We start from the raw sequence: 24,182 nt of genomic DNA on the forward strand, positions 1-24,182 counted from the left end.
CCGTTGACATCCAGAACTTTTTTATTTTCTCCAACTGAAACTATATACCCACTGAACGCTAACTCCCTACTTCCCCTCTCCCCAGCCCCTGGCAACCATCAATCTGCCTTCTGTGACTGGCTTATTTTATTTAGCTTAATGTCTAACTTCATTCTTTTTGCATACGGATATCCAGTTTTCCCAATACCATTTCTTAAAACCATTGCTTTTTTATGTTTAGTAAAACCAAACCTTCTTCAGTTTGTTGATTTGATACTATATAGTTAGAAATTTAATAGGAGAGATATTCTATATATGTATTATTAATTGAGGTGTCAGTAAACTTTGCTTTTCAGAATGGCAGATTATCCTATGGTAAAAAAAATTGTAAATTTCTCTAGACAATGCATTTGATAAAATTGGTTTGATAAATGTGCATCTTCATGAAAAATTTCTGTCAAACTAATACTAAATGGATATTTTTGTTTTGTTTCTAGGCATGGAAGAGGAGATGGTTTGTGTTACGCAGTGGCCGTTTAACCGGAGATCCAGATGTCTTGGAATATTACAAAAATGATCATGCCAAGAAGCCTATTCGTATTATAGATTTAAATTTATGTCAACAAGTTGATGCTGGATTGACATTTAACAAAAAAGAGTTTGAAAACAGCTACATTTTTGACATCAACACTATTGACCGGATTTTCTACTTGGTAGCAGACAGTGAGGAGGAGATGAATAAGTGGGTTCGTTGTATTTGCGACATCTGTGGGTTTAATCCTACAGAAGAAGGCAAGTTCAAGTTTTGTTATTCAACCTGAGTTCACCTGTTTTGCTAAATTTTTAGAAATGTCATAAAATTATTTGTTATTTCAGTTATGCAATATAATGTTTTGTTTTGTAATAGGAACTCGACATTTGGAAGAAGCACTGAACCCTTTAATAAGTTTGGGGAGAAACTTTTTACAGGTTTGAGAGAGAAGGACTTAACCATTGTGGGGCAGTGTCTAAACAATTGTCCTGAGGAAGAAGGTGACAAGAAGACATGCTTATTTAAGAGCATTTATTGAGTTCTAATATGAGTATTCAGTTGAACCATATAACACCATTGATTATTTTTCACCTATTAAAAATAGCATCATATGTGTTTCAACCAAATTCTTTTTTTGTTTGTTTTTTTAATTAATTTATTTTGTTTTTTTTATTTTAGCTTATTACTGGGGTACAAATGTTTAGGTTATATATATTGCCTTTGCCCCACCCGAGTCAGAGCTTCAAGCATGTCCATCCCCCAGACAGTGCACACCGCATCGATTAGGTGTGAATATACCCATCCCCCCCTCCTCCCATCTGCCTGACACCCGATGAATGTTACTACTAAATGTGCACATAAGTGTTGATCAGTTAATACCAATTTGATGGTGAGTACATGTGGTGCTTCTTTCTCCATTCTTGTGATACTTCACTGACTAGAATGAGCTCCAACTCTATCCAGGATAATACAAGTGGTCCTAGGTCACCATTGTTTTTTTGTGGCTGAGTAGAACTCCATGGTATATATATATATATATATATATATATATATATACCACATTTTATTAATCCACTCATGTATTGATAAGTACTTGGGGTGTTTCCACATCTTTGCAATTGTGAATTATGCTACTATAAACATTCACATGCAGATGTCTTTTTTATAGAATGTCTTTTTTTCCTTCAGGTAGATAGATGCCCAGTAATGGGATTGCTGAATCAAATGGTAGTTCTACTTTTAGCTCTTTGAGGAATCTCCATATTGCTTTCAACAGAGGTTGTACTAGTTTGCAGTCCCCCCAGCAGTGTATGAGTGTTCCTATCTCTCTTCATCCACGTAGACATTTATTGTTTTGGGACTTTTTGATAAAAAACTATTCTCACTAGAGTCAGATGATATCTCATTGTGGTTTTGATTTGCATTTCCCTGATGATTAGAGATGTCGAGCATTTTTTCATATGTTTCTTGGCCATTAGTCTGTCTTCTTTTGAAAAGTTTCTGTTCATGTCCTTTGCTCACTTTTTAATGGGGTCGTTTGATTTTCGTCTTGCTGATTTTCTTGAGTATTATATAGATTCTAGTTATCAGCCCTTTATCACATATGTAGCATGCAAATATTTTCTTCCATTCTATAGGTTATCTGTTTGCTCTCGTGGTAGTTTCCTTGGCTGTGCAGAGCTTTTTAATTTGATCAGGTCCCATTTATTTATTTTTGTTGCTATGATTGCCTTTGGGATCTTCTTCAGAAATTCTTTGCCTAGGTCAATGTCTAGGTAAAAAAAAAAAAAGAGTTTTTCCAACATTTTCTTCTAGAATTCTTATAGTTTCATGCCTTAGGTTTAAGTCTGCCATCCACCGTGAGTTGATTTTGGTGAGAGGTGCAGATCCTGTTTCAGTCTTCTACATGTGGCTATCCAATTTTCCCAATACCATTTATTGAATAAGGATTCTTTTCCCCAGTGTATGTTTTTGTCTGCTTTGTCAAAGATTAGATGGCTATATGAGGATGGTTTTAAATCTGGGTTCTCAGTTCTGTTCCATTGGTCTATGTCTCTGTTCCTGAGCCAGTACTATGCTGTTTTAGTTACTATAGCCTTGTAGTATAGCTTGAAGTCTGATAAATTGATGCCTCCCAATTTGTACTTTTTGCTTAAGATTGCTTTTGCTGTACGGAGTCTTCTCTAGTTCCATACGAAGCATGGAAAATAAAATACTTAGGAATATATTTAACTAAGGAGGTGAAAAACCTCTACAGGGAGAACTACAAAACACTGAGGAAGGAAATAGCAGAGGACGTAAACAGGTGGAAAACCATACCATGCTCATGGGGTGGCAGAATCAACATTGTTAAAATGTCTGTACTACCCAAAGTGATCTACAGATTCAGTGCAATCCCTGTTAAATACCAACATCATTTTTCACAGATCAACCCAATTCTTCAGATGTTATTTTTAAAACTATGTATTAGATTATGAGGTTATGAAATAGCCAAGGTGATTATCACTACCTGTGAAGAGCAAATGAGAATCAGTCACAAAACACAATGAAAACAATACCAAACAAATGAGTTTACTAAACACAGGTCCTACAAGGAGCATGGAAGAAGGAAGAGGAGGAATCTAGGTCTGGATAAAAGGTAGTGAAGAAAAGCTTCTTAGAAGAAAACTGATGGGAAACTGGGGGCTTTTGAGGGAATTAGTATTTCTGCGTAAACACAAGAAGGGATACACCCTAGAGATGGAATAGAATTTTACTTGAGCGAAGCAGAAAGACTCTGAATGAAAAGCCAGGGAAAGTTGCTTACAGATCATGAATGAGGACCTAAGAATTGGGATGCTTATCCTAGAAAGAGCTGAATGGTGAGAGGGCTCAAGAAGAATTTTACCAGTGCAATTCCTCTTCAGGTGCTTTTCTATAGCTGTCTGACCACTTACTCCCTTTCCTGCTTCCCTGCTTCTCTGCTTCTCTCTTCCTTTTGAAACAAACACTAGGAACCTAGGTAGGGGATCCAATACAAATTTAGGTTTGTAGAGCCACGAATCAGACATAAAGGTAAACTGAGGTCTTTGACCTTATTTTCTGCGTGGTTATATGCACAGTTACAAGTGTGCATTTATAATCAACACCAAGATTTGAAGTGAAGAGTAATCACCTCTAATGAACATAGATCAGCATTCTCCTTCTCTCTGGCCAGTCAGCAGCCCTGGAGAAGGAGCCTTCCAGTGCTGGGGTTGGCTCAGTGGGCTGGGGCAGACCCCTGGGTGAGGGAATCTGGAATGATCAACTAGGAGCAGCACTGAAAGAGGGAAGGAGAGAGACCACCGAACTAGAGATCTTCAACAGAGCTCTTGTGATTAAAAGCCTCAAGAAATTGTTTCACAGGAGGAATTGAGGCTTCAGTTGTTTTCATGAAGTTACTAAATTTGGTCACAGTGTAAGTGAAGGGGTATTACTTCTAACTCTGGTTAAATTCCTTTCCTTTCTTGTTTGCATATATAGTCTATATTTGAGTGCAGTGGAGGATTTTAAAGTTAAAGTCACAAATGAGATAGCTCTCTTTTTAATGTTTATTTAACAACTAGTCAATAATGATAATTATTGGATTTAGGCATCACATTAATTTCAATATGTGTGAATTTTTAGTGAAAATAATTTGTCGTCTCCTAATCTTGTTGTTCCTTTGCCTGCTGCCTTTTCAATGTAGAATTTGTGTGGGGGACCTAAAAACAGACTTCTGTCTCCATTGGTTGCCTGTATAGATTGAGCTGATCTGAAAGGCTGAATAGAGGTGTTCTTCCATCTCTCTTTGTTCTTTTTATAATCCTCTTGCATATATTTAACAAAGGAAATGAGATGTTCTCATAGAGGATATACATTGTTCAGTCAAGGAATGTGAATCTCTAATTTTTGGAAGCCCACTCAGGGTGGGTAGAGTCAAGAACCCACAAATAAGAATTTCTAATGCTCAAGTGTCTGAGATTAATTTTGCATGTTTTAAGGCACAGAGTTTGGTCTTTTTGGCCACCTCAGAATGATTCTTATCCTCCAGGAGCTTGATGAACACTCAGTCAGCTCTGGGAAGAAGAAAAGCATGGTCTGCTTTAGAAAATTGATTCATTAGTTCACTAAATTATTTGAGTTTGCTAACACTACTAGGCTGTGGGCATTTGTTCAGCAAACACGTATGAGATGACTAGCTGGGGAGACAAATGGTAAACATCACAGATGTGGAACCAACCATCTAGTGGGAGAGGATTCATTAAAAGTATAATACTGTGGAAGTTTGTAAATGTAGTTCTCATCCTCATAGGGCTTACAGTCTAGTAGGGGAGACAGACAGATAATCTAGGAATTATAATACCAGTTGACAAGTGCTCTGCTAAAGAAAAAAGTAGATAAACATAGATAGCAGCAGCACCTGATTTAATCTTAAGAAGGTCAGGCAGAGGCTAGGTACTTTTAAATGGCTTTGTGACTATAACAGTGTCCTGACAACTTTGTTTTTGTACTTAGTAGAACATTTTCAATGATTTTAGAAGTCAGAATCAGTCACCATGTTTGTTTTCACTTTATAAACCTTCTACCATATAGAGGTAGAATATACCCTATGCTTCCACCTTGGTCTACAACATCAACATGGAAGTATAGGGAGGGGTGAAGCTTCAAACTTTAAAAGCTATAGTGACCTTCTCAGTCACAGAACTCCCAAATCCCTATAAAACAGATTAGAAGTATATTTGGGTTGAGTGAAACTCTGAGTTTGTGAACTTTTAATCTTCACAATATCCATCGGGGGGTGGGTGGTTGTAAGAAAATTCATAGTATGATTAATCAATTTTGCTATATATAGTTTGTGAAGTGGTTACCAAGAACAGCATCACAAATCTTTATCTGTTCGTTAACACAATGCTCTAAGGACTTTAATTTGCCAATACGTTCTATGAATATATTTAGTGCATGAGCTTTATCTAAAAGCAACTGCATTTATTTTTTTAATTTTATGATTTAGATTTTTCACAGCTTTATCCTGGCCATTTCGCCAAATAGCCACAGTTAACAATGTCTTAATATACTATATTGAAGCATATGTTGAGTTTCTTGAAATAAGTCAGTAAAAGATGAACGATTCTTCATTATGTAGTATCAAGGAACCAAAAAAATATCTTATTGTACTCTATAATTTTGGTTTTTGATGCATAGTGGCAAAACTGCAAAAGGGCTTTCAAGTCAACCACTGTATTTCCTTTTGCATTCATAGTAGCTGACTTTGCTAAATGCCTTTTTAAATAATCCACATGTTTAAAGATTTGTGTCAAATTCTAAACAGCAGGCAACTGCTATTATCCTTTGTAATCATATTTGCGTTGTTTAATATGACAAGGAAAATATCAAAATGTCTTTTTTGTTCCATGAACTTTACTACCTGTTTTACATTTTCTTGCTCCCAAATAGATCTCCCCACCAATCACTAAATAACAGGTGTTTTTGTTTTTACCTATGTCTGTCCCAAGCTCTGTGCTCTTCCCATTTCAGAGAGCTGAATGTGTTCCTATTCTTGGCTTGAAAATTGGCTCATAGCACGAGGTGATTTTTCACTATACCGGTTTCAGGCTAGAAAGGGAAGAAATAAACTATGCTTAAATATCACAGTCTGAGAAAATGACTATCCCAATCCCTGTGAGGATAACTAACTTTCCCCTGAAAACAAAAGGAAGGGGGGAAAAATGTGACCTGTGTTTTGATTCCAGGAACCTCTCAAAATATCGTTACCATGTTATTTCCTCTGCCCCAGGTGACCACTGCTATTATTGAATACTCAAAATGCTGGCAGGCTATATCTGTTTTTAAATTCCAGCTCATTAAACTGTGTGTGGTTCCTATGAATGCTTTTCTTTAGTAGATTTGAGGGTAGAAACTAATTTCTTTTGTTTTTCTTGGAAAGGTGCAGATTTATTTTTTGTTTCTACAACACCAAGGTGGAAGCTGTTAAATCTGCTGAACAAGTGCACAGAAGCACACACGAAGCTCACTAACTTCAAATAAAGGACCCTGGTCTAATTTCAGGATGCAAGATTAGAAAGTTGCCCCTGAGTTGCTTTTCTCAAAGTGCCTAGGTCTTAGCAGCTTAATTTTAAAAAGTATGATTTTCTTGTTTGATAACCTTCCCTTTAGTAAAGTAGGTAAACTAACATACAAGAATATACATTTACTTACTTTCCTGTAAAGCAGTCTTTCTCAATTAGGGACTTTTTAAAATTTCTTTTTATTTACTTTTTTATTGAGGTATAACTTACTACTATGAGAGGTGCAAATCTTAAATGTACAGTTCAATATAATTTTATATATCCATCTATATCTATACATAGATATAGATATCTGTGGAACGCCCTGTCAGATTAAGAAATGGAACATTTGCACTCCCCCAGAAGGTTTTCTCATGCATCTTCCTAGTAAAGGTCTCACCCAGATGTAACCCTTTTTATTTTTTTACCTTTTCGCTTCTATCACTATAAATTAGTTTTGCCTATTCTTGAACTTCATATAAGTGAACTTCATTGAGTCTGCCTTCATTTTTCCAATATTGTTTACTAGGGCTTAAACTCTTGTACCATTTGTTTTTTTTTAAATATAATATTTTGAATGTTTAGAGGCATTATCTAGGCACCCCAGCTATTGTGAGGGACGCTAACACCAGGACACGGTGGTTCCAAATAGGGTAAAACCAAACGTTAGGTGAGGGGTCATATGGGCCTGCTTGGCTTCTGTGAGATTTATGTAGCAAGTAGCAGGAGTTCTTCATCCTGTGTAGCATTCCATTGTGTGAATATGTGGATCTATTTGAATACTGACGGACATTTGAGTTATTTCCAATTTTTAGTTAATCCAAATAAAAGCTACAGAGTACATTCCTTATGTGTCTTTTGATGGACATAAAAACTTAGTTCTCTTGGGTGTATACTCATAAGTAGCATTGCTATGTTACAGGAAATATGTATATTTAGCTTTAGTAGAGTTAGTAGCTGTAGTTTTCCAAAGTTGTTGTACTGATTGTTTTTCTACAAGCATTGTATGAGAGTTGCAGTTACTCTGCATTCTCACCAGTATTTGATATTGTCACTCTTTAATTTTAGCCATTCTAGTGGGTGTATAGTGGTATCTTGTGGTTTTAATTTGCATTTTCCTAAGAACCAATTCAACTAGAGAGTAAGTTTTTGGTTTGTTTTTTCTGTTTTGTTTTATTACACATTTTCAAGCTACTGCCTTTGAGATCTTGATATATTAAGAGTCTCCTGTGGTGGAGCTTAGCCACCTAGATTTCTAAAATGCCCCATAAGAGATTCTGATGCTATCATACCTCTGCATAAGAATTATGCCATTTGTCAGCATTGCCTATGGGTTGATTTTAAAGTCTCCAAGAATGTTTTCACAGTCGTATTGAGGAGAAAGTCATGACAAGTAAGATAATTTTTCTACTTGAAACACATTAAACAGATTGTGCTGTGATTAGGGGTCTTCGATAGCTGATTAAATAAACTGAGGAAACTGCAGGTTGCTTCATTGAAAACCACAACGACTGCTGTTTCTTGTTTGTATCCATTTTTTAGATTTACTTTTGTAAAATGTTCTTCCATTAAAAATGTTGTATTCAGAAGTAAGAAAATGGATATATCAGTATTAATAATGCATACTGTTCGTAGACTTTTATTTGCTAAATTAATTAGACAAATCTATTTGAAATGCTTCTCTTTACAGAAAGAAAAATTCTTTACACCAGATAAATCAGCAATCAGTAGAAACAGAGTAACCTTGACCTATTTACCTTTAGTTGTGAACATAAAGGTGAGGTTTTACAATAGAAACAAAAAAACTATTTTATCAGTAGATATAGCCATCTTGGGAGAAAAGAATCTCATCTGGTCTCCTGACAAACCATGGGCAGCACCATAGGTCTATTGCTATTAATACATACTCAGATACAGTAACTTAGTGGTTACAAAATTAACCTATCACATCAACTTGGAAACATTCTACCTTACCAGTAAAAAGAGTAGAATTGTTTCCTAGAGCTTAAAAGTAATTATTTGGAATGTTTAGAGGCATTATCCAGGCACCCCAGCTTTTGTGAGGGACACTAACACAGGGCATTATGATTCCGAATATGATAAAACTGTGTGGGGGGTCATATGGGCCAGTTTATTATTAATATTTGTGGATCTCATCACATCATAATCTTCACTGAGAGCTTTTTCATTGAAAGGCTTTCCTTAGCAGTATTTAATAGCTTTCTAAAGAAATTTCAGTTATGAGTTTGCTCCAGCAGCTTATTAGGCCTTTAATGGATGTTAATTATGCTCTTCATGCCTTCTGAATTAAGAGATGGGAAACAATTTTACACACTTAGCAAACCCTAAACCAATATGTGGTTCTTAGAAATGATATCAGTGTTACTTAGAGCAGTAAATCAGAAACCCAAGCAAGACACAAAGTAAAATGGTCTGTTCCATTACTTCTAGCATAGAATAGGGAAAAATAACATGTCTTTATAAGGTGGAACAGAAGTTTCTTTTTTCAGACCAGTTGCTTAACTTCAGCCAGAAATCTTATGTTAGAGAATATTTACACACAATGTAATGCTTGTGCTAAAATATGCAGAACTGAGTACCATGGTCAAATTAATACTAGAAAAATAATCTCAAAGGCTAAAACTTTGAAGATAGTACAATTATCTGAGCCAAAGTGGTAGAGTGGTTCCTTCTTCCCTTTTAAACTCCTTTGTATGCTAGTGTTGTTTAGAATGGTTGGGGTTGCCTGTATATCTGTTTAAAGGTCTTTACTTTCATGAGCTTGCTAGTGAACATAATGGAAGTTTTTCTCCAGTTATTTCCTCTTAGAACTACTTATAAATCTTCACATATTGTGAACAAGTTATATTTTAAAAAGGAAGCTTTGAATCCTAGGCCTCTTTTCAGAAAATTGAGAGGATCTTGCAGCTATAAAGAGGGTAAAACACTTTCCTCATTCACAGGGGAGAGAAATGGAAGGTTAAAAATGAGACGGTCCCATTGTGTTAATGAAACAAGGTCGGACAAACGTGATTGCCTGGCTGGGTGATTTTCTTTTCCCACTTAAGATGAATCACTCCATTCATTTAGTGTATCTCCATCAAGTTTAGAAAAAGTTAAAAGCGTAGCTACAAAAACAACCACCTGGAAAAGTTATTTTAGGAGTTAGAGTGCAAAGCTAGAATTCATACTATTTCATATAGTGAAGTATTTCCAGTATTTTGTTTTGGGTGAGAACTAAAAATTGAACTGGTTTATTTAATTTTATTATGCCTCTACAGTAGAGGAAAGAGAAGTATATAAAACATACTTGTGACTACAGCCTATGGGATACATTAACAGCTTTCTGATCCCTCTTTTTCTTTTTTTTCCTTCTCGATGTTGTATATATTTTTCTTAAGCTCTTCTTTAAAAGGTAAATATTTTTCATAATCTCTCAAACCCACAAGGATTTACTGTGAGTCACTATTTAATCTATGGTATATTAAATCCTTTTAAATAAATCTCTATGTATTTGCAACTGAATCAAAGTAAAATACTTGATAGGGTATGTTATAGTCACCATTTTATAATTCACATCTATTAACATGACAATATGTATTTATGAGCACCCTCTGAAATGATGGCATTATGCTATATAAATATCCAAAAATTCATTTTTCTGTTCTGACCATTTTCTATTCTCACTTTCCATAAATAAGAAAGAAAAAATGAATTCATACCTGGCATAAGATGTTAGGTTTTGTTAGACGAGCCTGTGTAAAGACTTGGCATTGCTTGAAGCATAGCAAAGGTAAAAAGTTAGAAGTTAGCTCAGCTTCCATTTCCTCGGGCCCTATTCTCTAATGGAAAGTTTTCAAACTTAATTAACATCTAGGAGGGCTCACAGAGTTCTTGAGGAGCAAATCCCAAATTGCACATGCAGGTGAATGGATCTTACAGATTTGGAAGTGCCCCTTGCTTTAATCTCTTCCAACTTGACATAGAGAAAGTGCTCAGTGAGTTTCTGCCCTGTGAATGAAACATTTTTTTCAGCATCTACTACATGTAAGGCACAGTGAAGCATAGGAGTTCCGATCCTTTTTTGTTTTTGTTATTGGGACCTACAATTAGAGATACATTTAGCCATATTAATGTGCTATTCAGGCTTCATAGTTAGGACATGACCTTCTAGGCCTAGGAGGAAGAGTTGTAAAATGAGCAAAGTAGAATCGACTGTGGTGCATATATGAATATTACAGCTATATACATAAAGACATTATCAAAAGCATGCGGATTTATTCTAAGTATTTAGAGAAGACAGAGCTGACATTTAGCCCCCTCTGGTAAGTTAACAGGCCAAATGACCTGCAGTTGATTCTATTTGGTAGAACATATTAATTCCCTTACCACTTTCTGGCATCTTTTATGTAATGTTTTGTTGTGGAAAATCTGTTTCAACACAGTTTTTTCTGTTCTAATATAAACGGACAACAAATAAATTTTTTTATTCACATATGAGCATTTGCCTATTTCTAGATTATTTATAGCCTTGCATTCCTAACCAGACCAAAGAGCATTTTCTTCTGGTCCCTTATAATTATGCTTTGTTATGTCAGTGATTATAGTGGGGTTTTATTTCTAGGATTTCAACGTGGTTTCAAATTCCTTTTTCTGTACAATTTAGCTATGTTTATATGTCCTCTGAGAACATAGGTAAGGGCTTAAAAAATTACTTCTTTACTTCTGACCCCTTTTCATGAAAATACTCCAGAAACCCACAAATGAGGCAAATGAGGCTATGAGCTTAGTGAAGAGATGATGCCTTAAAGAAGCTCTTTCCCTGAACATGAGTAGAATTTATTTTTACTAGTCCCAGAAGTAGAACTATTTCTCCCTAGTCTGCGAAGAAGTAGAAAGAAAAGAACAAACACCAAAATAAATATTGGGTAAAGAGACCCTGGTACTCACAGTGCTATGGGCCTGGCCTGTAAGTGCCATGTAATAAAATGGGTCTCCTTGGAAGGTTGGCTTGGCTTAGGAAGCACTTTGTTTATTATCACTGGGGAAAAAAGCCAGTCTCTTCTGCTAAGATGGTAAGAACACCTTCATTCCCAGTAGCCTCAAAACTAAAGACGGTTCAAGGCAAGGTTAACCATGGCTTTTTTAGAGCTTCTGGAATGGAGAAAGAGTCCTGCTCTTTAGATCTCTTTGATGAGAACCAATTACTCCCTGTACAAATGTTGCCCTTTAGGTAGTGTTTGTTTTAACTGACCTCGTCCAGATTTATTCTGTTCTTGTGCATTGAAACAATTTATCTGCAAACTTTAAAGTAGCTTTGTTTAAAAAAAAAAAAAAATCTTAAGATGTGACAGACAGTGATGGTTAAACTTTGGTGTTGCAGATCCTGTGAAGCCACCCGGCGGCTCCTTACAAGCACCAGCTGATTTACCTTTAGCTGTAAATGCAGCACCACCATCCACCCAGGTGGATGCGTCCTCCGCTGCTCTCCCTCCTCCATATCAGCTCATCAGTGTCCCCCCACACCTGGACGCTCTCGGACTCCAGGAGGATCCTCAAGACTACCTCTTGCTAATCAACTGTCAAAGCAAGAAGCCTGAACCCACCAGGTGAATTGTGTGATACATGCCTGTGTGATTGTGTGTGTGTGTGTGTGTGTGTGTGTGTGTGTGTGTGTGTGTGTGTACACGTTTAAGACTCTTACCTTTAAAGGTTTTTAACCTTGACTTGCAGGCTTAAAAAAAAAAACATCTATACAGGCGTATGTTTCAGGCTTATAGTTCAGCTTTTATATTCCACTATTAATGATTTCTGATATTGAGGAGATTTTATTAAAGAAACACAATCTCTACCATCTTTGGCTAAGAACAGTTGTGCCCACAAGGCCCTTTTGGAAATCTGTCTGCTGTTTTATAGTCTTTGTTACAGACTCACAGTATTACTTGCTTAACAGATTTCACTGATTTATAAATGGTGACCTTGCTCCATTTCTTATGTGATTGTAAACCAGCCAAGGGTCATCTTTTGTTTCTGAAGAAGGAGAGGAATACCTACTACTAGAAGATTTTGAAAGCAAAACGATTCCATTTCAGTGAGTGTGTCGTGGTTGTTTTGGATCTGTGTGAGAAATTAATCATATAGGTAAAATCCCAATATAGCAAATTCCATGGAATCTACAACTTGGGTTTTCATTAAATTTAACGAAGTAAATATGTTGTTAAAAACTATGAAACTTTCAATTTTCATACCTAGCAATGAAACAGAGCTTACGCCAAGCCTTTTCTTTATACAATTTTAAATAGAAAGAAGTATATGGAGCAAAGTACTTGACCAGAAGGGTCATAAAGCCTTTCCTAAATCTTTGGTTTCCCTACCATCTGCTTCCCTGCTTCTACACCTCTCTCTTCTTCTAAACTATAAGATATTTTAATTTGATCTTCCTTGTCACTTGACACGGAGTATTTGGAAGGCTCAAGGTGACAGAGGGAGATAGAAGGCAATTTTAATATTTTAAAAAGGAATAGGGAAATAATGATGGAGAGGCCAGACTCTGCCATTAACAGCTATGTGACAATTAGTGATATCATCAGTCAATTGGCCATATTTATTTACAGCATAAAAGTGAGGGTGAACTGCAATAGTGGACATGAAAGATGTATCTTAAACAGGATTATAAGATATTGAGCATTATTACTTTTATGACAAAAGGGTTTTTTTCTATGTAGAAAGTGGTTGTTACTGGACTAAGATCAGAGCATTTGTTCAAAAAAAGTTTTATATAGAATTTGTTAAGATCCGCAAAATAATTGCTGTGAAACATGCCCTGAGATGATGGGAACAGCTCACACACATTTCAAAGATGGGTTTCTATATATTTGTTGTAATGGGATTTTACCTTTAAGAGCAAAAAAAAATCTTATAAGTCAAGACTCATTAATAATACCAAATTCTAACTTGATTTTGCTTGTTTGCTGTGAGTATTTAAAATTACACACTCGCAACTTTGCTACCTATGCTACTAACTAAGGTTTTTATTTTATGAAGATTCACAATTATTTTTCAGTAGGAACTTTTTAAAATCCAACAGCCAAGTGACAGTTTTCAGTACATTTTCTTTTTACATAGTGTGTTTCATTGATTTCACTGGCATCACGGCTTTCTGGTTGCACTACAAATTAGGCTCAAAATCATTGCCCAGGTATATTTTGCCATCTGTATTTTTGAAACAATTTGAACAGTTAAATAACAAATATTCATGTTTGCGTCCACTATTATGCTGTGTGTTCTGAAGATATAAACTAATTATATAAGATACAGTCTCCTCAGATACAGCCACCTTTGAAGTTTACAAGTAAATCTTGTTAAGTAATGTGCAAGCATTAAGTATTTATAGATGAAGATAATATATGAAAGTTGCCTTGCAAACTTTTGTTCTTCCTGCAAGACTCAGCTCAGACATGTGCTCCTCTAGGAAACATTGCCTCAGACTCCCAGGTTGGATTAAATGTCTTTCTGGGTTTTTATGGCATCCCAATTATGTCTCCATATCTTGTTTTATCACAGTATTGGAAATAGATTGATATTTTTACTTATTATCCACTAAACTATAAGCTGATCAGAGCAAGGGGTTTATTTATTAATCCTTATACCTCTCACTCCTCTTTACTCTACATTTGAATTAAATGAAGTGCACATTTTAGAAGATGTGTAGGTGCATTAGAAATTCCACAAAGAGACAGTGCAAGTGTTTTTAAGATGGAGAAAACAGAAGCTTTATAGGAGGAGTAGGATTTGAACTAGACCTAGTTGTGAGAGAAGAGGAGAATATCATTAGTAATTTGTACAATAACAGCATGAGAGTTAGGAGAGGTTAGAATGAGCATGGTGGAGGAAGATAATGAGGAAGGAGAGAGCCTCTTGGAGGAAAGGGTTCAACTTGGGGAGTGGCAGGGCAAGAGACAGGACATAGAAGGCGGAGCCAGGCTATTAGTAACCTCAGTGCTACGTGGATTAGTTTGTGGCCTAATAGTTCCCACAGGCTGTAGGGACCCTTAATAGATTTTTCTCTGAGAAGGTGAGTGACAGAAAAACCATGCTTTGAGAACACCACTCTTAGAGCAATGTAGCAGTCTGGGCCCATGAATAGAATGGAAGAGGGAGAGAGGAAATTCCATTAGGAGAGTTCAGTTAGGAGTCTCAGCAGGGACATGGACTTGGGGTAGTGGCAGTGGGGATAGATCAGGGGAATAGGTGGGCGGGTAGGAAGAAGGATTCAGTGCCTGCTTGACTATGGGGATCAAAGCGGAGGAATCAAGCTAATTGGGTTTTGAGCCTGGAGAATCTGGGTAAAGTCATTTCTTTCAGTACAAGTCAGGAAGAGCAATCAATTTGAGAAGTAAATTGGATTTGGTTTGGGGCACATAAGCAAGGTAATAACCAAGTAGAAATACCAGTTTGACAATATGAGACTTAGAGTTTGGTGGGAAGATGGGAGTTGTTAGCATTCAAAGAGGAAGGTGATAATGAAAAAGGATTCTCTAGTGGCATGTGTGGTAAAAGGTTAGAGGACTGAAGTCTGTTAGCCATTCCCAGGTGGAGAGACAGAAGAAGGAGCCAGTCAGTGAAACAGGGAAAAATCAGTGAGGGAGAAGAAAAAATCCTTCGTAATATGGGTTCTCTGACACCAAAGGGGGAGAGTTTCAAGGAGCAAATGCGATACAGTGCATAGTGCCAGGTGTTACTAACAAATCAGGGAAGATAAGCTCTTTTTAAAAAACTATCATAAGTTATTTAGAGAAATAATGTTTAAATTCCTGTACAACTTTGGACAACATGCATAGGAAGTTCATGTATCTTATTTAGCATTAAGGAAGTGAGAGAGTGTGTGCTTGTCTTGTTAGCTTTATATTGTCTTATACTCCACATTTCTTGATAACTCAAAAAGCAGAGACTGAAAATGTACCCAAAGCATAAAATATACTTTAATGAGTTTTCTCAAGGTTAATTATTGTTCGGAGTTGATTAATTCGGTGTCATGTATGTTGATCCTCTTTATAGTGTTGGCTAAATGTTTGTTAAAGAAAATTAGTGGAAGGGAAGATACATGAAACCTCTTAAGTTGTTACCTACTTGTAGGGCACACTGAATTTATTCAATACCAGGTAATCACTAGATTTTCAATTTTACAGAACAACAAATTTGCCACAGGAGGGTTTAAGAACAATGGATCAACTTTATAAACTGTACTTTTTGCATGTTCTTCAGAGAAAATGCTTTTCCTTGTGTCCATACATTAATCATTTACCTTTCCCAGAGTTTTGTGATGTCTAATTCCAGTGCTTCAGAGATTGTGGTTTTATGTGTAGATTTAATAGGTGAAGTTGGGGGTGTGGACAGGCACAGGACAGGAATTCGGGAGAATGCTTTTGGTGGTTTTGTGGTGGCGGCTTTGTTGTCTGGTGTATAATCATAAAAACTAAAGAATATTTGTGCTTTAAATCTCATGGATCATGCAAAAAAAAATCTAATGAAAAAATGCCCTGTCTTTTGATTGCTAAGCTATAAAATTATTTATTCAAAATGTATTCTTACATCTTCATTCTGTCATTAACACTTTTTATTTAGAACACATGCTGACTCTGCAAAATCCACATCTTCTGAAACAGACTGCAATGACAACGTTCCTGCTCATAAAAATCCTGCTCCCTCCCAGAGCAAACATGGAGTGAATGGCTTTTTTCAGCAGCAAATGATGTATGACTCTCCACCTTCACGTGCTGTGTCTGTTTCTGTAGACTCCAGCCTGTATTACCTGCCCAGGAGCTATTCCCACGATGTTCTACCAAAGGTGTCTCCATCAAGTACCGAAGCAGATGGAGAACTCTATGTTTTTAATACCCCATCTGGGACATCGAGTGTAGAGACTCAAATGAGGCATGTATCTATTAGTTATGACATTCCTCCAACACCTGGTAATACTTACCAGATTCCACGAACATTTCCAGAGGGGCCCTTGGGACAGACGTCAAAGCTGGACACTATTCCAGATATTCCTCCACCTCGGCCACCGAAACCACATCCAGTTCATGACCGATCTCCTGTGGAAACGTGCAGTATCCCGCGCACGGCCTCAGACACTGACAGTAGTTACTGTATCCCTGCAGCAGGGATGCCGCCATCACGGAGTAACACCATTTCCACTGTGGATCTGAACAAATTGAGAAAAGGTCAGCTCCAGTTGGCTTCTACTCTATTAGAAGTCAGTGATAGAAAATCTGTTTTTCTGAATGTTTGTTCTTTTCAGTATAACATGTTAGATATACTATGCTGTAAAAAATAGTCCTTTTTTTTGCTTCAGCTGCAGTTACCTACTCATGTAACCAAGATATCAGAGTCTCGGTAGATCCCTGGAAGGGTGTATACGCATGCACGTGTGTTCACACGTGTGCGTTTGTGCTCTGTTGGAAGGGAGAAAGAGTTGGAGTTTTTTATCCCTGAAGAAGTATGCCCTTAGTAATGCCTTCCTGCTTCAGGAAGTATGTCCCTCTCTTTCCTACTTTCTATAATCCTGGGTGGATAGCTCCTCTGCTGGGGCAGAGGAGCAGGAAATGGACCAGCCACAAAGCCTCTCCGAGTCATTCCCTTTCCTGTATTTGTGTGCCATTATGGCTGCTTCTAAGTCACATCTGTTGGACTCTGTTTCCTTCCTTCCTATATAAGCAATTTTTACTTTGTGTCTAACAGGTGATATTCTGTTCCAATTAAGCCATTACGCTTTTTGTTTGATTTTTTATTTATTTTTTAAAAGCTGAATCTTCTCTCCCCTTATCACTAGCCACTTCTTATTGCTAGTGAGTGTACTTTTTTAATACCAACTCCTAGAGCCTGCACCTGAAAGTTTCAGACTTTGAGAGGAGAAAAAATGGGTCTGGGTTATTCTCTGAGATGCTCAAAGTCCTAAAAATAGAAAATGAAAGATTTTAATGTGCATACCCTAAACACTATGTGCTAACATCTCTGTATTTTGTGGTAAAGTTTTCCAGCTATCTTAAGACAAAGATTTGATGTATTGTGAGTAGTACTAATATGAGTATTTATTTAATCCTTCAAAAGAATTTCTAGCTCCTTTCTTTAAGTGACTGTGTAACATGGCGATAAGCTAATGAGCTGTAAGTTAGGCCTAAGGTGGTACAAAAGATGAGAAAATAGAAATAGTTCTCTTCTCCATCTTTACATAAGCCATCTCATCCCAGCCTTAGACATTTACTCACTCTCATAATTAGATATTGGTATTGGTTAGCATATAAGTGAGTGTCTGCATTTTCTAGTGCTGTAATATGCCAATTCAAGACATTATTCTGCGAGCATCCTTTTTAAAATTGTGTGTGTGTGTGTGCACGCGCACAATGCATGCATGCATGCTTGTGTACAGAGAGAATAGGTCATTCCTGATTACTCTGAGAGCTGGCAAAGATGGGAAGAAATGTTGATAGTTTGTTTTTTGTTTTAGATGCTAGTTCTCAAGACTGCTATGATATTCCACGAACATTTCCAAGTGATAGATCTAGTTCACTTGAAGGCTTCCATAACCACTTTGTAAGTATACTTGACATCACTGAGTGTATTTCATTATCACAACCTTTATACTTAGTGCCCTGAGACTAAATGAGATCATAAAATAAAATGAGTGGATGTGACTTACAGTTGTGTTTTCATGTTTGACGGTAGTTTTTGTTTATTAAAATAAATATATGTGTGTTTTAGAAAACCAAAAATGTGTTGACAGTGGGAAGTGTATCAAGCGAAGAATTGGATGAAAATTACGTCCCAATGAATCCCAACTCACCACCACGACAACATTCCAGCAGTTTTACAGAACCAATTCAGGAAGCAAATTATGTGCCAATGACTCCAGGAACGTTTGATTTTTCTTCATTTGGAATGCAAGTTCCTCCTCCTGCTCATATGGGCTTCAGGTCTAGCCCAAAGACCCCTCCCAGAAGGCCAGTTCCTGTTGCCGACTGTGAACCACCACCTGTGGATAGGAACCTCAAGCCAGACAGAAAAGGTAAGGAGAGCATGGAAAAGTAAAAGGATCAGTGGGGTGCCGAGTTAGATCTGTATTTAACTGTCATTAAATCCAAAACAGAATTGGGACCAAATTTTCAAATATTTCGTATTACCTTGGTCATCACCTCCTTTAAGCAAAGCAGTACTGCTATTTATAAACTAATAATTATATGTTGATGCCCAGGTGAGATTATAAATCTCCTATCTGTAGAGCAGAGGTTACGAACTAAAATGCCCACGGAGATTGTCGGGCAACTGGGGATAAGTAGAAGAAACTGGAATGCCCTTGCCTCATCTAAATGGAGTAAACTAACTGCTACTCAGCTATAGTCCTTTGTTGACTTGTGAAAATACATATTCATACAGGCAAATTTCTAGTATATCAAGAGAGGCCAGAAATGTCAGATCTCATATGTATTATCACTTGGTTTTTAAAGTTCTATCAACTAATTTAATTATTTTTTTAAAAAAACATTGCACTTCTGCAATGATAATGGCCTTCAACCCCTATTTAGTAACCTCCGGAGTATATAATATCAAATCAGACAAGATTATTGATATGCACTTGACATAATTATTTAAGAACAGTGAAACTGTATAATCTTTCCATTCTTTCTGTATAACAACTTCTTAAAAATTACTCTGCCTTTGCTGGGGTATGTGTGAATGCTTCTAGTCTATTCTTTCATACTGGCCTTCATAAGTAACATTAAATTCTAAGGTAGCACCTCATATTAAGAACTCTGTAAAAGAAACTTTTCAGCCAAATTACATAATATCTGCCTAGGCTTTTAAAATTTTGGTTTAAGTGGGTGGGTTAAAACACAGACCACCAGATGTGTTGCAGCATGCTGTTAGTGTAGCTTCATCTTGACCACCACATATGTTAGTATAAACATGTCGAGTGGTACAATTGCTGGCTTACTGCAGGGGATTTCGGCACATTGAAAAGTCTCATGCTATATGTAGTTTTTTAAGAATATCTAATGTTTGTGTAAATTTCTCATTAACCCTGGGCTCATTAATATTAGTTTTAATTAAGTTCCTGTTGTGGGTAAGAGAGACTGAGACTCACTTAGAGTATCTTAAGAAAAAGGATTTGATTTTGTTTGTTAAATAAAGAAGGAAGATGCATCTGTGTTGAAACAAGAAAGTTATTGGGAAGTGAGGCCGTTCTGGGGAACTATTGCTCTGTCGTGCTCTTTCCCTGCATTTCTGTCTCACGGGAAGTCTTTGTCTCTGCTTTGTTCTCTCTCATATTCTCTCCTTTTCTGTTTTCTTCTGTCTTGTATCCTCTGCCTTAAATGGGTTCTGCTTTCTGAGAGCTTTGGCCTACAGGGCCCTTCTGTGGCCTCGATTCTGCCCCCGGCTCCTTTTTACGTGCCCTGGCAGCTTCTGCGTCAGCTTTGCGTCCCCTCATTCATTATCTACTCCCTTCAGATGCTTAGACATTATCTGATTGGTCTAACTTGTCCTTTCGCACCAGGCCACGTGGTAGATCATAGGCCAGCACGTAGATTGGCTGCTGTTGGGCCAAATGCCCACCTTTGTCCGACGGCCATAAAGATGGTCGTGTGTGATACTCGTGGCCTCCCAGACTGCCCCGACAGCAGGGCCAGAATCAGGGGTGGTTATTTTAGAATGGGTGTGAGCATCATAGGCTTTTTTAAATTAGATAATATTTCCTTTTGTGTCTCTGTCCTCATTGTCTCTAAATCTATTTTAGGCATTATTACTCTTTTTTTTTGTTTACAATATGCAAAAGTATGTTTGGACATTTGTAGATTTATAATTGGTTCACAGATCACTGAAGGATTGCGATACAAGTGTCACGAACTCTTCGAAATATTGAAATATATTTTTTAATATTAAACTGGCGCTTTCCCTATTTTCCTGTAATTAGTGCATGTTAGCAGCCGATCTCTACTTTTTAACCCCAAACCTAACCATTTTATATCTTGAAGTCCCAAATGAATGTGGAGGCAGTAAGGTTTAGGTAAGGGTACAGAGCTCCGAGTCCTACCTCCTGAGCTGCCTTGGCTGCTCTTTCGTCCCCTCGGGCTCCGCAGAACACAGTTTGAAAACTCCCAGTGTGTTTCACAGTTAGCGAATTCATGTAGTAAGCATAATATGAAATCAGAAAAGATCCCTATTTATATGTTAGGAAAGTCTTAAGATTGTAATGATATCCTTTTAGTATCATCTAGGTCTGGTGTAGTTTATGTATCCCATGTTATATATTATTTTATGTATATATCATAATTTGACTTCTGTACATTATATATACTACATATATGTATAATTACACATCCGTATGTATATAGTGAAAGTACATGGAGGAGAGAACTGTATATAATGAAGGTACTATTATTCTCGCACCTGAGAGTACTATTATTTTCGGACCTGACAGTCAAAGCATAAAGGTTTTTACTTTTCTTTAGTATTCTTCTATTTTAAAATAGATATGCTGTAAGAGAGGAAGCATGAGGAAGTATTTAAAATTACAGGGCAAACTGTCAAATCACTTTAGAAAGTTAAAACTGTTCAAGAACAAAAACACATTTTAAAATGCAAATTCAGATCTCAGAACAAAGTCTATCCTTAAAATCTTAAACTGCAAAACAAATGTCTTATTTGGCCCTAAAATTCTTCTCATTATTCATAGCACCAGATGAGTCTATTTTAATTTCAGATTTTGTGACATCAGATAAATGACTTAATGTGTTATTCCAGCATCTCTTAAAAACTCATAGTAAGTAAATGTGGCTCTTTATTAGTTTCAAAGCCCCATGTTGTAACTAGTTCAATGCCCAATATAACTGTTTTTGTGATTATCTTCTTTGAAAGGATCTACAGTGAGTGACATTCTAGTCTTGTTTATATCCCTAATAATAGACGTCAGCTGCTGTAGTTGGTGGTACAGATGAGTTTTTCGAATACTTCTGAGTTAAGTGAAGCTGCAGAAATACATAGATGTTCTTAACACACTTACACTTAAGATATTATCATGGACCCTTTGCCTATCACCTAATTCATGGTGGCTATATTTCACCATACTATTTCTGTCACTGTAGAATTTGTTTTGAACCAAGTTTCGTGTATATTAATAGAAGAGGAACATATTTTGAGCATGTTGTGTTAAATATTGGGAAAGCACGAGTCATTGGAAGTGTAGGACAAATTGTATTTTGACCACTTCAATTGGAAGTTGTGTATTTCTAATGGAAAAGCACTTTTGTAATGTTTGGGAAATTTATGCATCTGTTGTGGTTTCTCTTAAAGTAAGACCTTACATAAAGATGCCATATTTAATCTCTAAACTTATCCAAGCCCCCCTCGCTCTATCCAGTCTCCTTTTGACATGATGCAGCAGCTGTGTGAGCCCCAAATGCTGTCTTCACGTTTTGTTGTTTGGCCTTGTCCATTCATGCCTTTCTGCAGTCCCGAACATTTGTTATTGTACTGATTTTTAAAAAGCAGTGCAAGGTTTCTTACGGTGTTTTTATACACCAGTCTGGTTAAAGTATCTTGAGGTGTCGGTCTTTAACTTGGTGTAGGAGGATTCAGAAGACCAGTCCCAGGGAGCTTCCCTAGGGTGAGCCTTTTTTGGCATAGTGATGTATTTGCTCTATAAACATTTTTTAAAGAGATCCTCTAAAGAAGTTTTTGAATGTGATTAAAAATTAACGTGCTTTTTAAAAAACTATACTTATGTAATAAATGTTTGGAGGATGGTTGATACCAGGAGATATAAATTGATGTTGATAAACAGGTGTTAGCTTATAGTCTCAGCTACGTGGGAGACTGAGGGGGATCCCTTGAGCCCAGGAGTTCGAGGCAGTGAAGTATGATGATGCCACTGCACTCTAGTCTGGGTGACAGAGTAAGACCCTGTCTCTAACAAATAGTCAATCAGTCAATAAATAAAATTAAGTCTGGCTTTGGATTAAATTTATTACAGTTTAAAAGAAATAAATATGGAATACATTTTTACAGCATACCCTTAACATGTAGAGTTTTTTTTCCCCTAAATATTCTCTTGGCCTTCAAGTAGAATTATCATTATTACATTCCTCTTTATACAATGAGACCATTAAAACAAGTATCAAAATTTTTCAGTAAATTTTGAATTTACTTTTTGGAATTAGCAGATAATATTATACTTTGTGACTTTTCTTCTTTCGTGAATTGGGGAGTGCTTTCGGGAAATAGCGTAATCTTTTTGAAAGACTAAATAATTTAGGCTACACTAAGCTTGTAATAAATAATACAGAAAATAAATTTTCCACTTTGAGTTGAATTTATGTAAGTAGTTACCTATTAGAATAATGCTTAACAGTGTTGGGACTCTTGCAAAAGGATTGTATCTGCTTATTTGAAAAATGTCCTCACATGATTTTCTTGACCATATTTGAGATTGCCAACTTTTGAAATAACATTCATTTGTTCTTTTTTTCCTTTTAAAGGACAAGCAAAATGTATGAGATTGATCAGATTAAACAGCACCACCTTTAAGAGAAAGGCAGTTCATTAACATTCATTCAACACAAATTTAAGCGCCTGTCGGTTACAGGATATACCCTTTGCTAGCATTAGGACTCCAACGCAAGGAAGGAAAGGGTTGCTCCCCTGAAGAAACTCACTGCCTAGTGAAGGAGGTAGAAAAGTAAACACATTATCATAATTACCATGGAAGGGGCTGTGGTTGAGGTAAGCTCTTGGCACTATTAGGAAAGCTCCCCTGAGGAAAGTCGGAGAGTGTGAGTGGCAATTAAATGATGTTAGAGGAGGCCGGCAAGGATATTCTAGTCAGAATAAACAACATACCCAGATCCTTTAAAAAGAGGAAGGTGAAGACAGGCCCAGAGTCATGGGTGGGTTGGTGAGAGGGAGGGAAGAAAGTACCAAAGGAGGAACGAATGCCAAATGCCGTGCAGGTGCCTGATCCTGAACGTTACAGTTTATGCTAAATGAATTTGGACTTTATTCTGAGTGCACCGTTAAAGAATTTGATGCAGGCAAATGACATAATCAGATTAGCCTTAGAAAGCTCATTCTGATTTAAGAATACAATAGAAAAATAATTGTGTTCATTAATGTAAAATGTTACAAAAATCACTTTTCTCCCTTAGAGAATGCTTTGCCCAGTTTTCCAAATCCAGGATACTTGAAGTCTTGGTTGAGACAGGATCAAATGAGAAAGGCATAACAAAAGTCCCCTTTCTGACTCCCACAACTTGTGGGACTTAACAGTGATTTTTAGAAGTTTCGAGGTACTCGGAATATAGGCAGAGATCATGCAGCCGTACAGTGCAGCTTTTTCACTTTCAGAGAAAACATGTGAGTGAAGTGCACATTTTAAAAAAGAAAGACAGACGTCAGACACAAGATTTTTTATTTTCTGGAGTGAATGTCTGAAGCATGTCTAGGCATCCATTTTAAAAGAGAACCTTTTCTGGGACAAATAGGTAACCAAAAAAAAAAAAACAAAAAACAAAAAGCACCCTTGTCTACATTGCTCTGTTTCTTACGGTTGC

At 36.7% G+C, this 24,182-nt stretch overlaps 1 protein-coding gene across 1 annotated transcript in view; it reads left to right on the forward strand.

The window, feature by feature from the left end:
- The window catches only part of GAB1 (GRB2-associated binding protein 1), a 127,091-nt gene that overhangs the window by 83,337 nt on the left and 19,572 nt on the right, over window positions 1-24,182 (forward strand). The window contains exons 2-6 of the mRNA XM_012642731.1: window positions 477-771; window positions 11,960-12,185; window positions 16,201-16,802; window positions 18,086-18,171; window positions 18,340-18,643. Of these exons, the coding sequence (XP_012498185.1) occupies window positions 477-771; window positions 11,960-12,185; window positions 16,201-16,802; window positions 18,086-18,171; window positions 18,340-18,643 (1,513 nt within the window). The remainder of the gene's footprint in view (window positions 1-476; window positions 772-11,959; window positions 12,186-16,200; window positions 16,803-18,085; window positions 18,172-18,339; window positions 18,644-24,182) is intronic.

This window comes from Propithecus coquereli, unplaced genomic scaffold (assembly GCF_000956105.1).
Source record: "Propithecus coquereli isolate 6110/MARCELLA unplaced genomic scaffold, Pcoq_1.0 Scaffold185, whole genome shotgun sequence".
Taxonomy (NCBI): domain Eukaryota; kingdom Metazoa; phylum Chordata; class Mammalia; order Primates; family Indriidae; genus Propithecus; species Propithecus coquereli.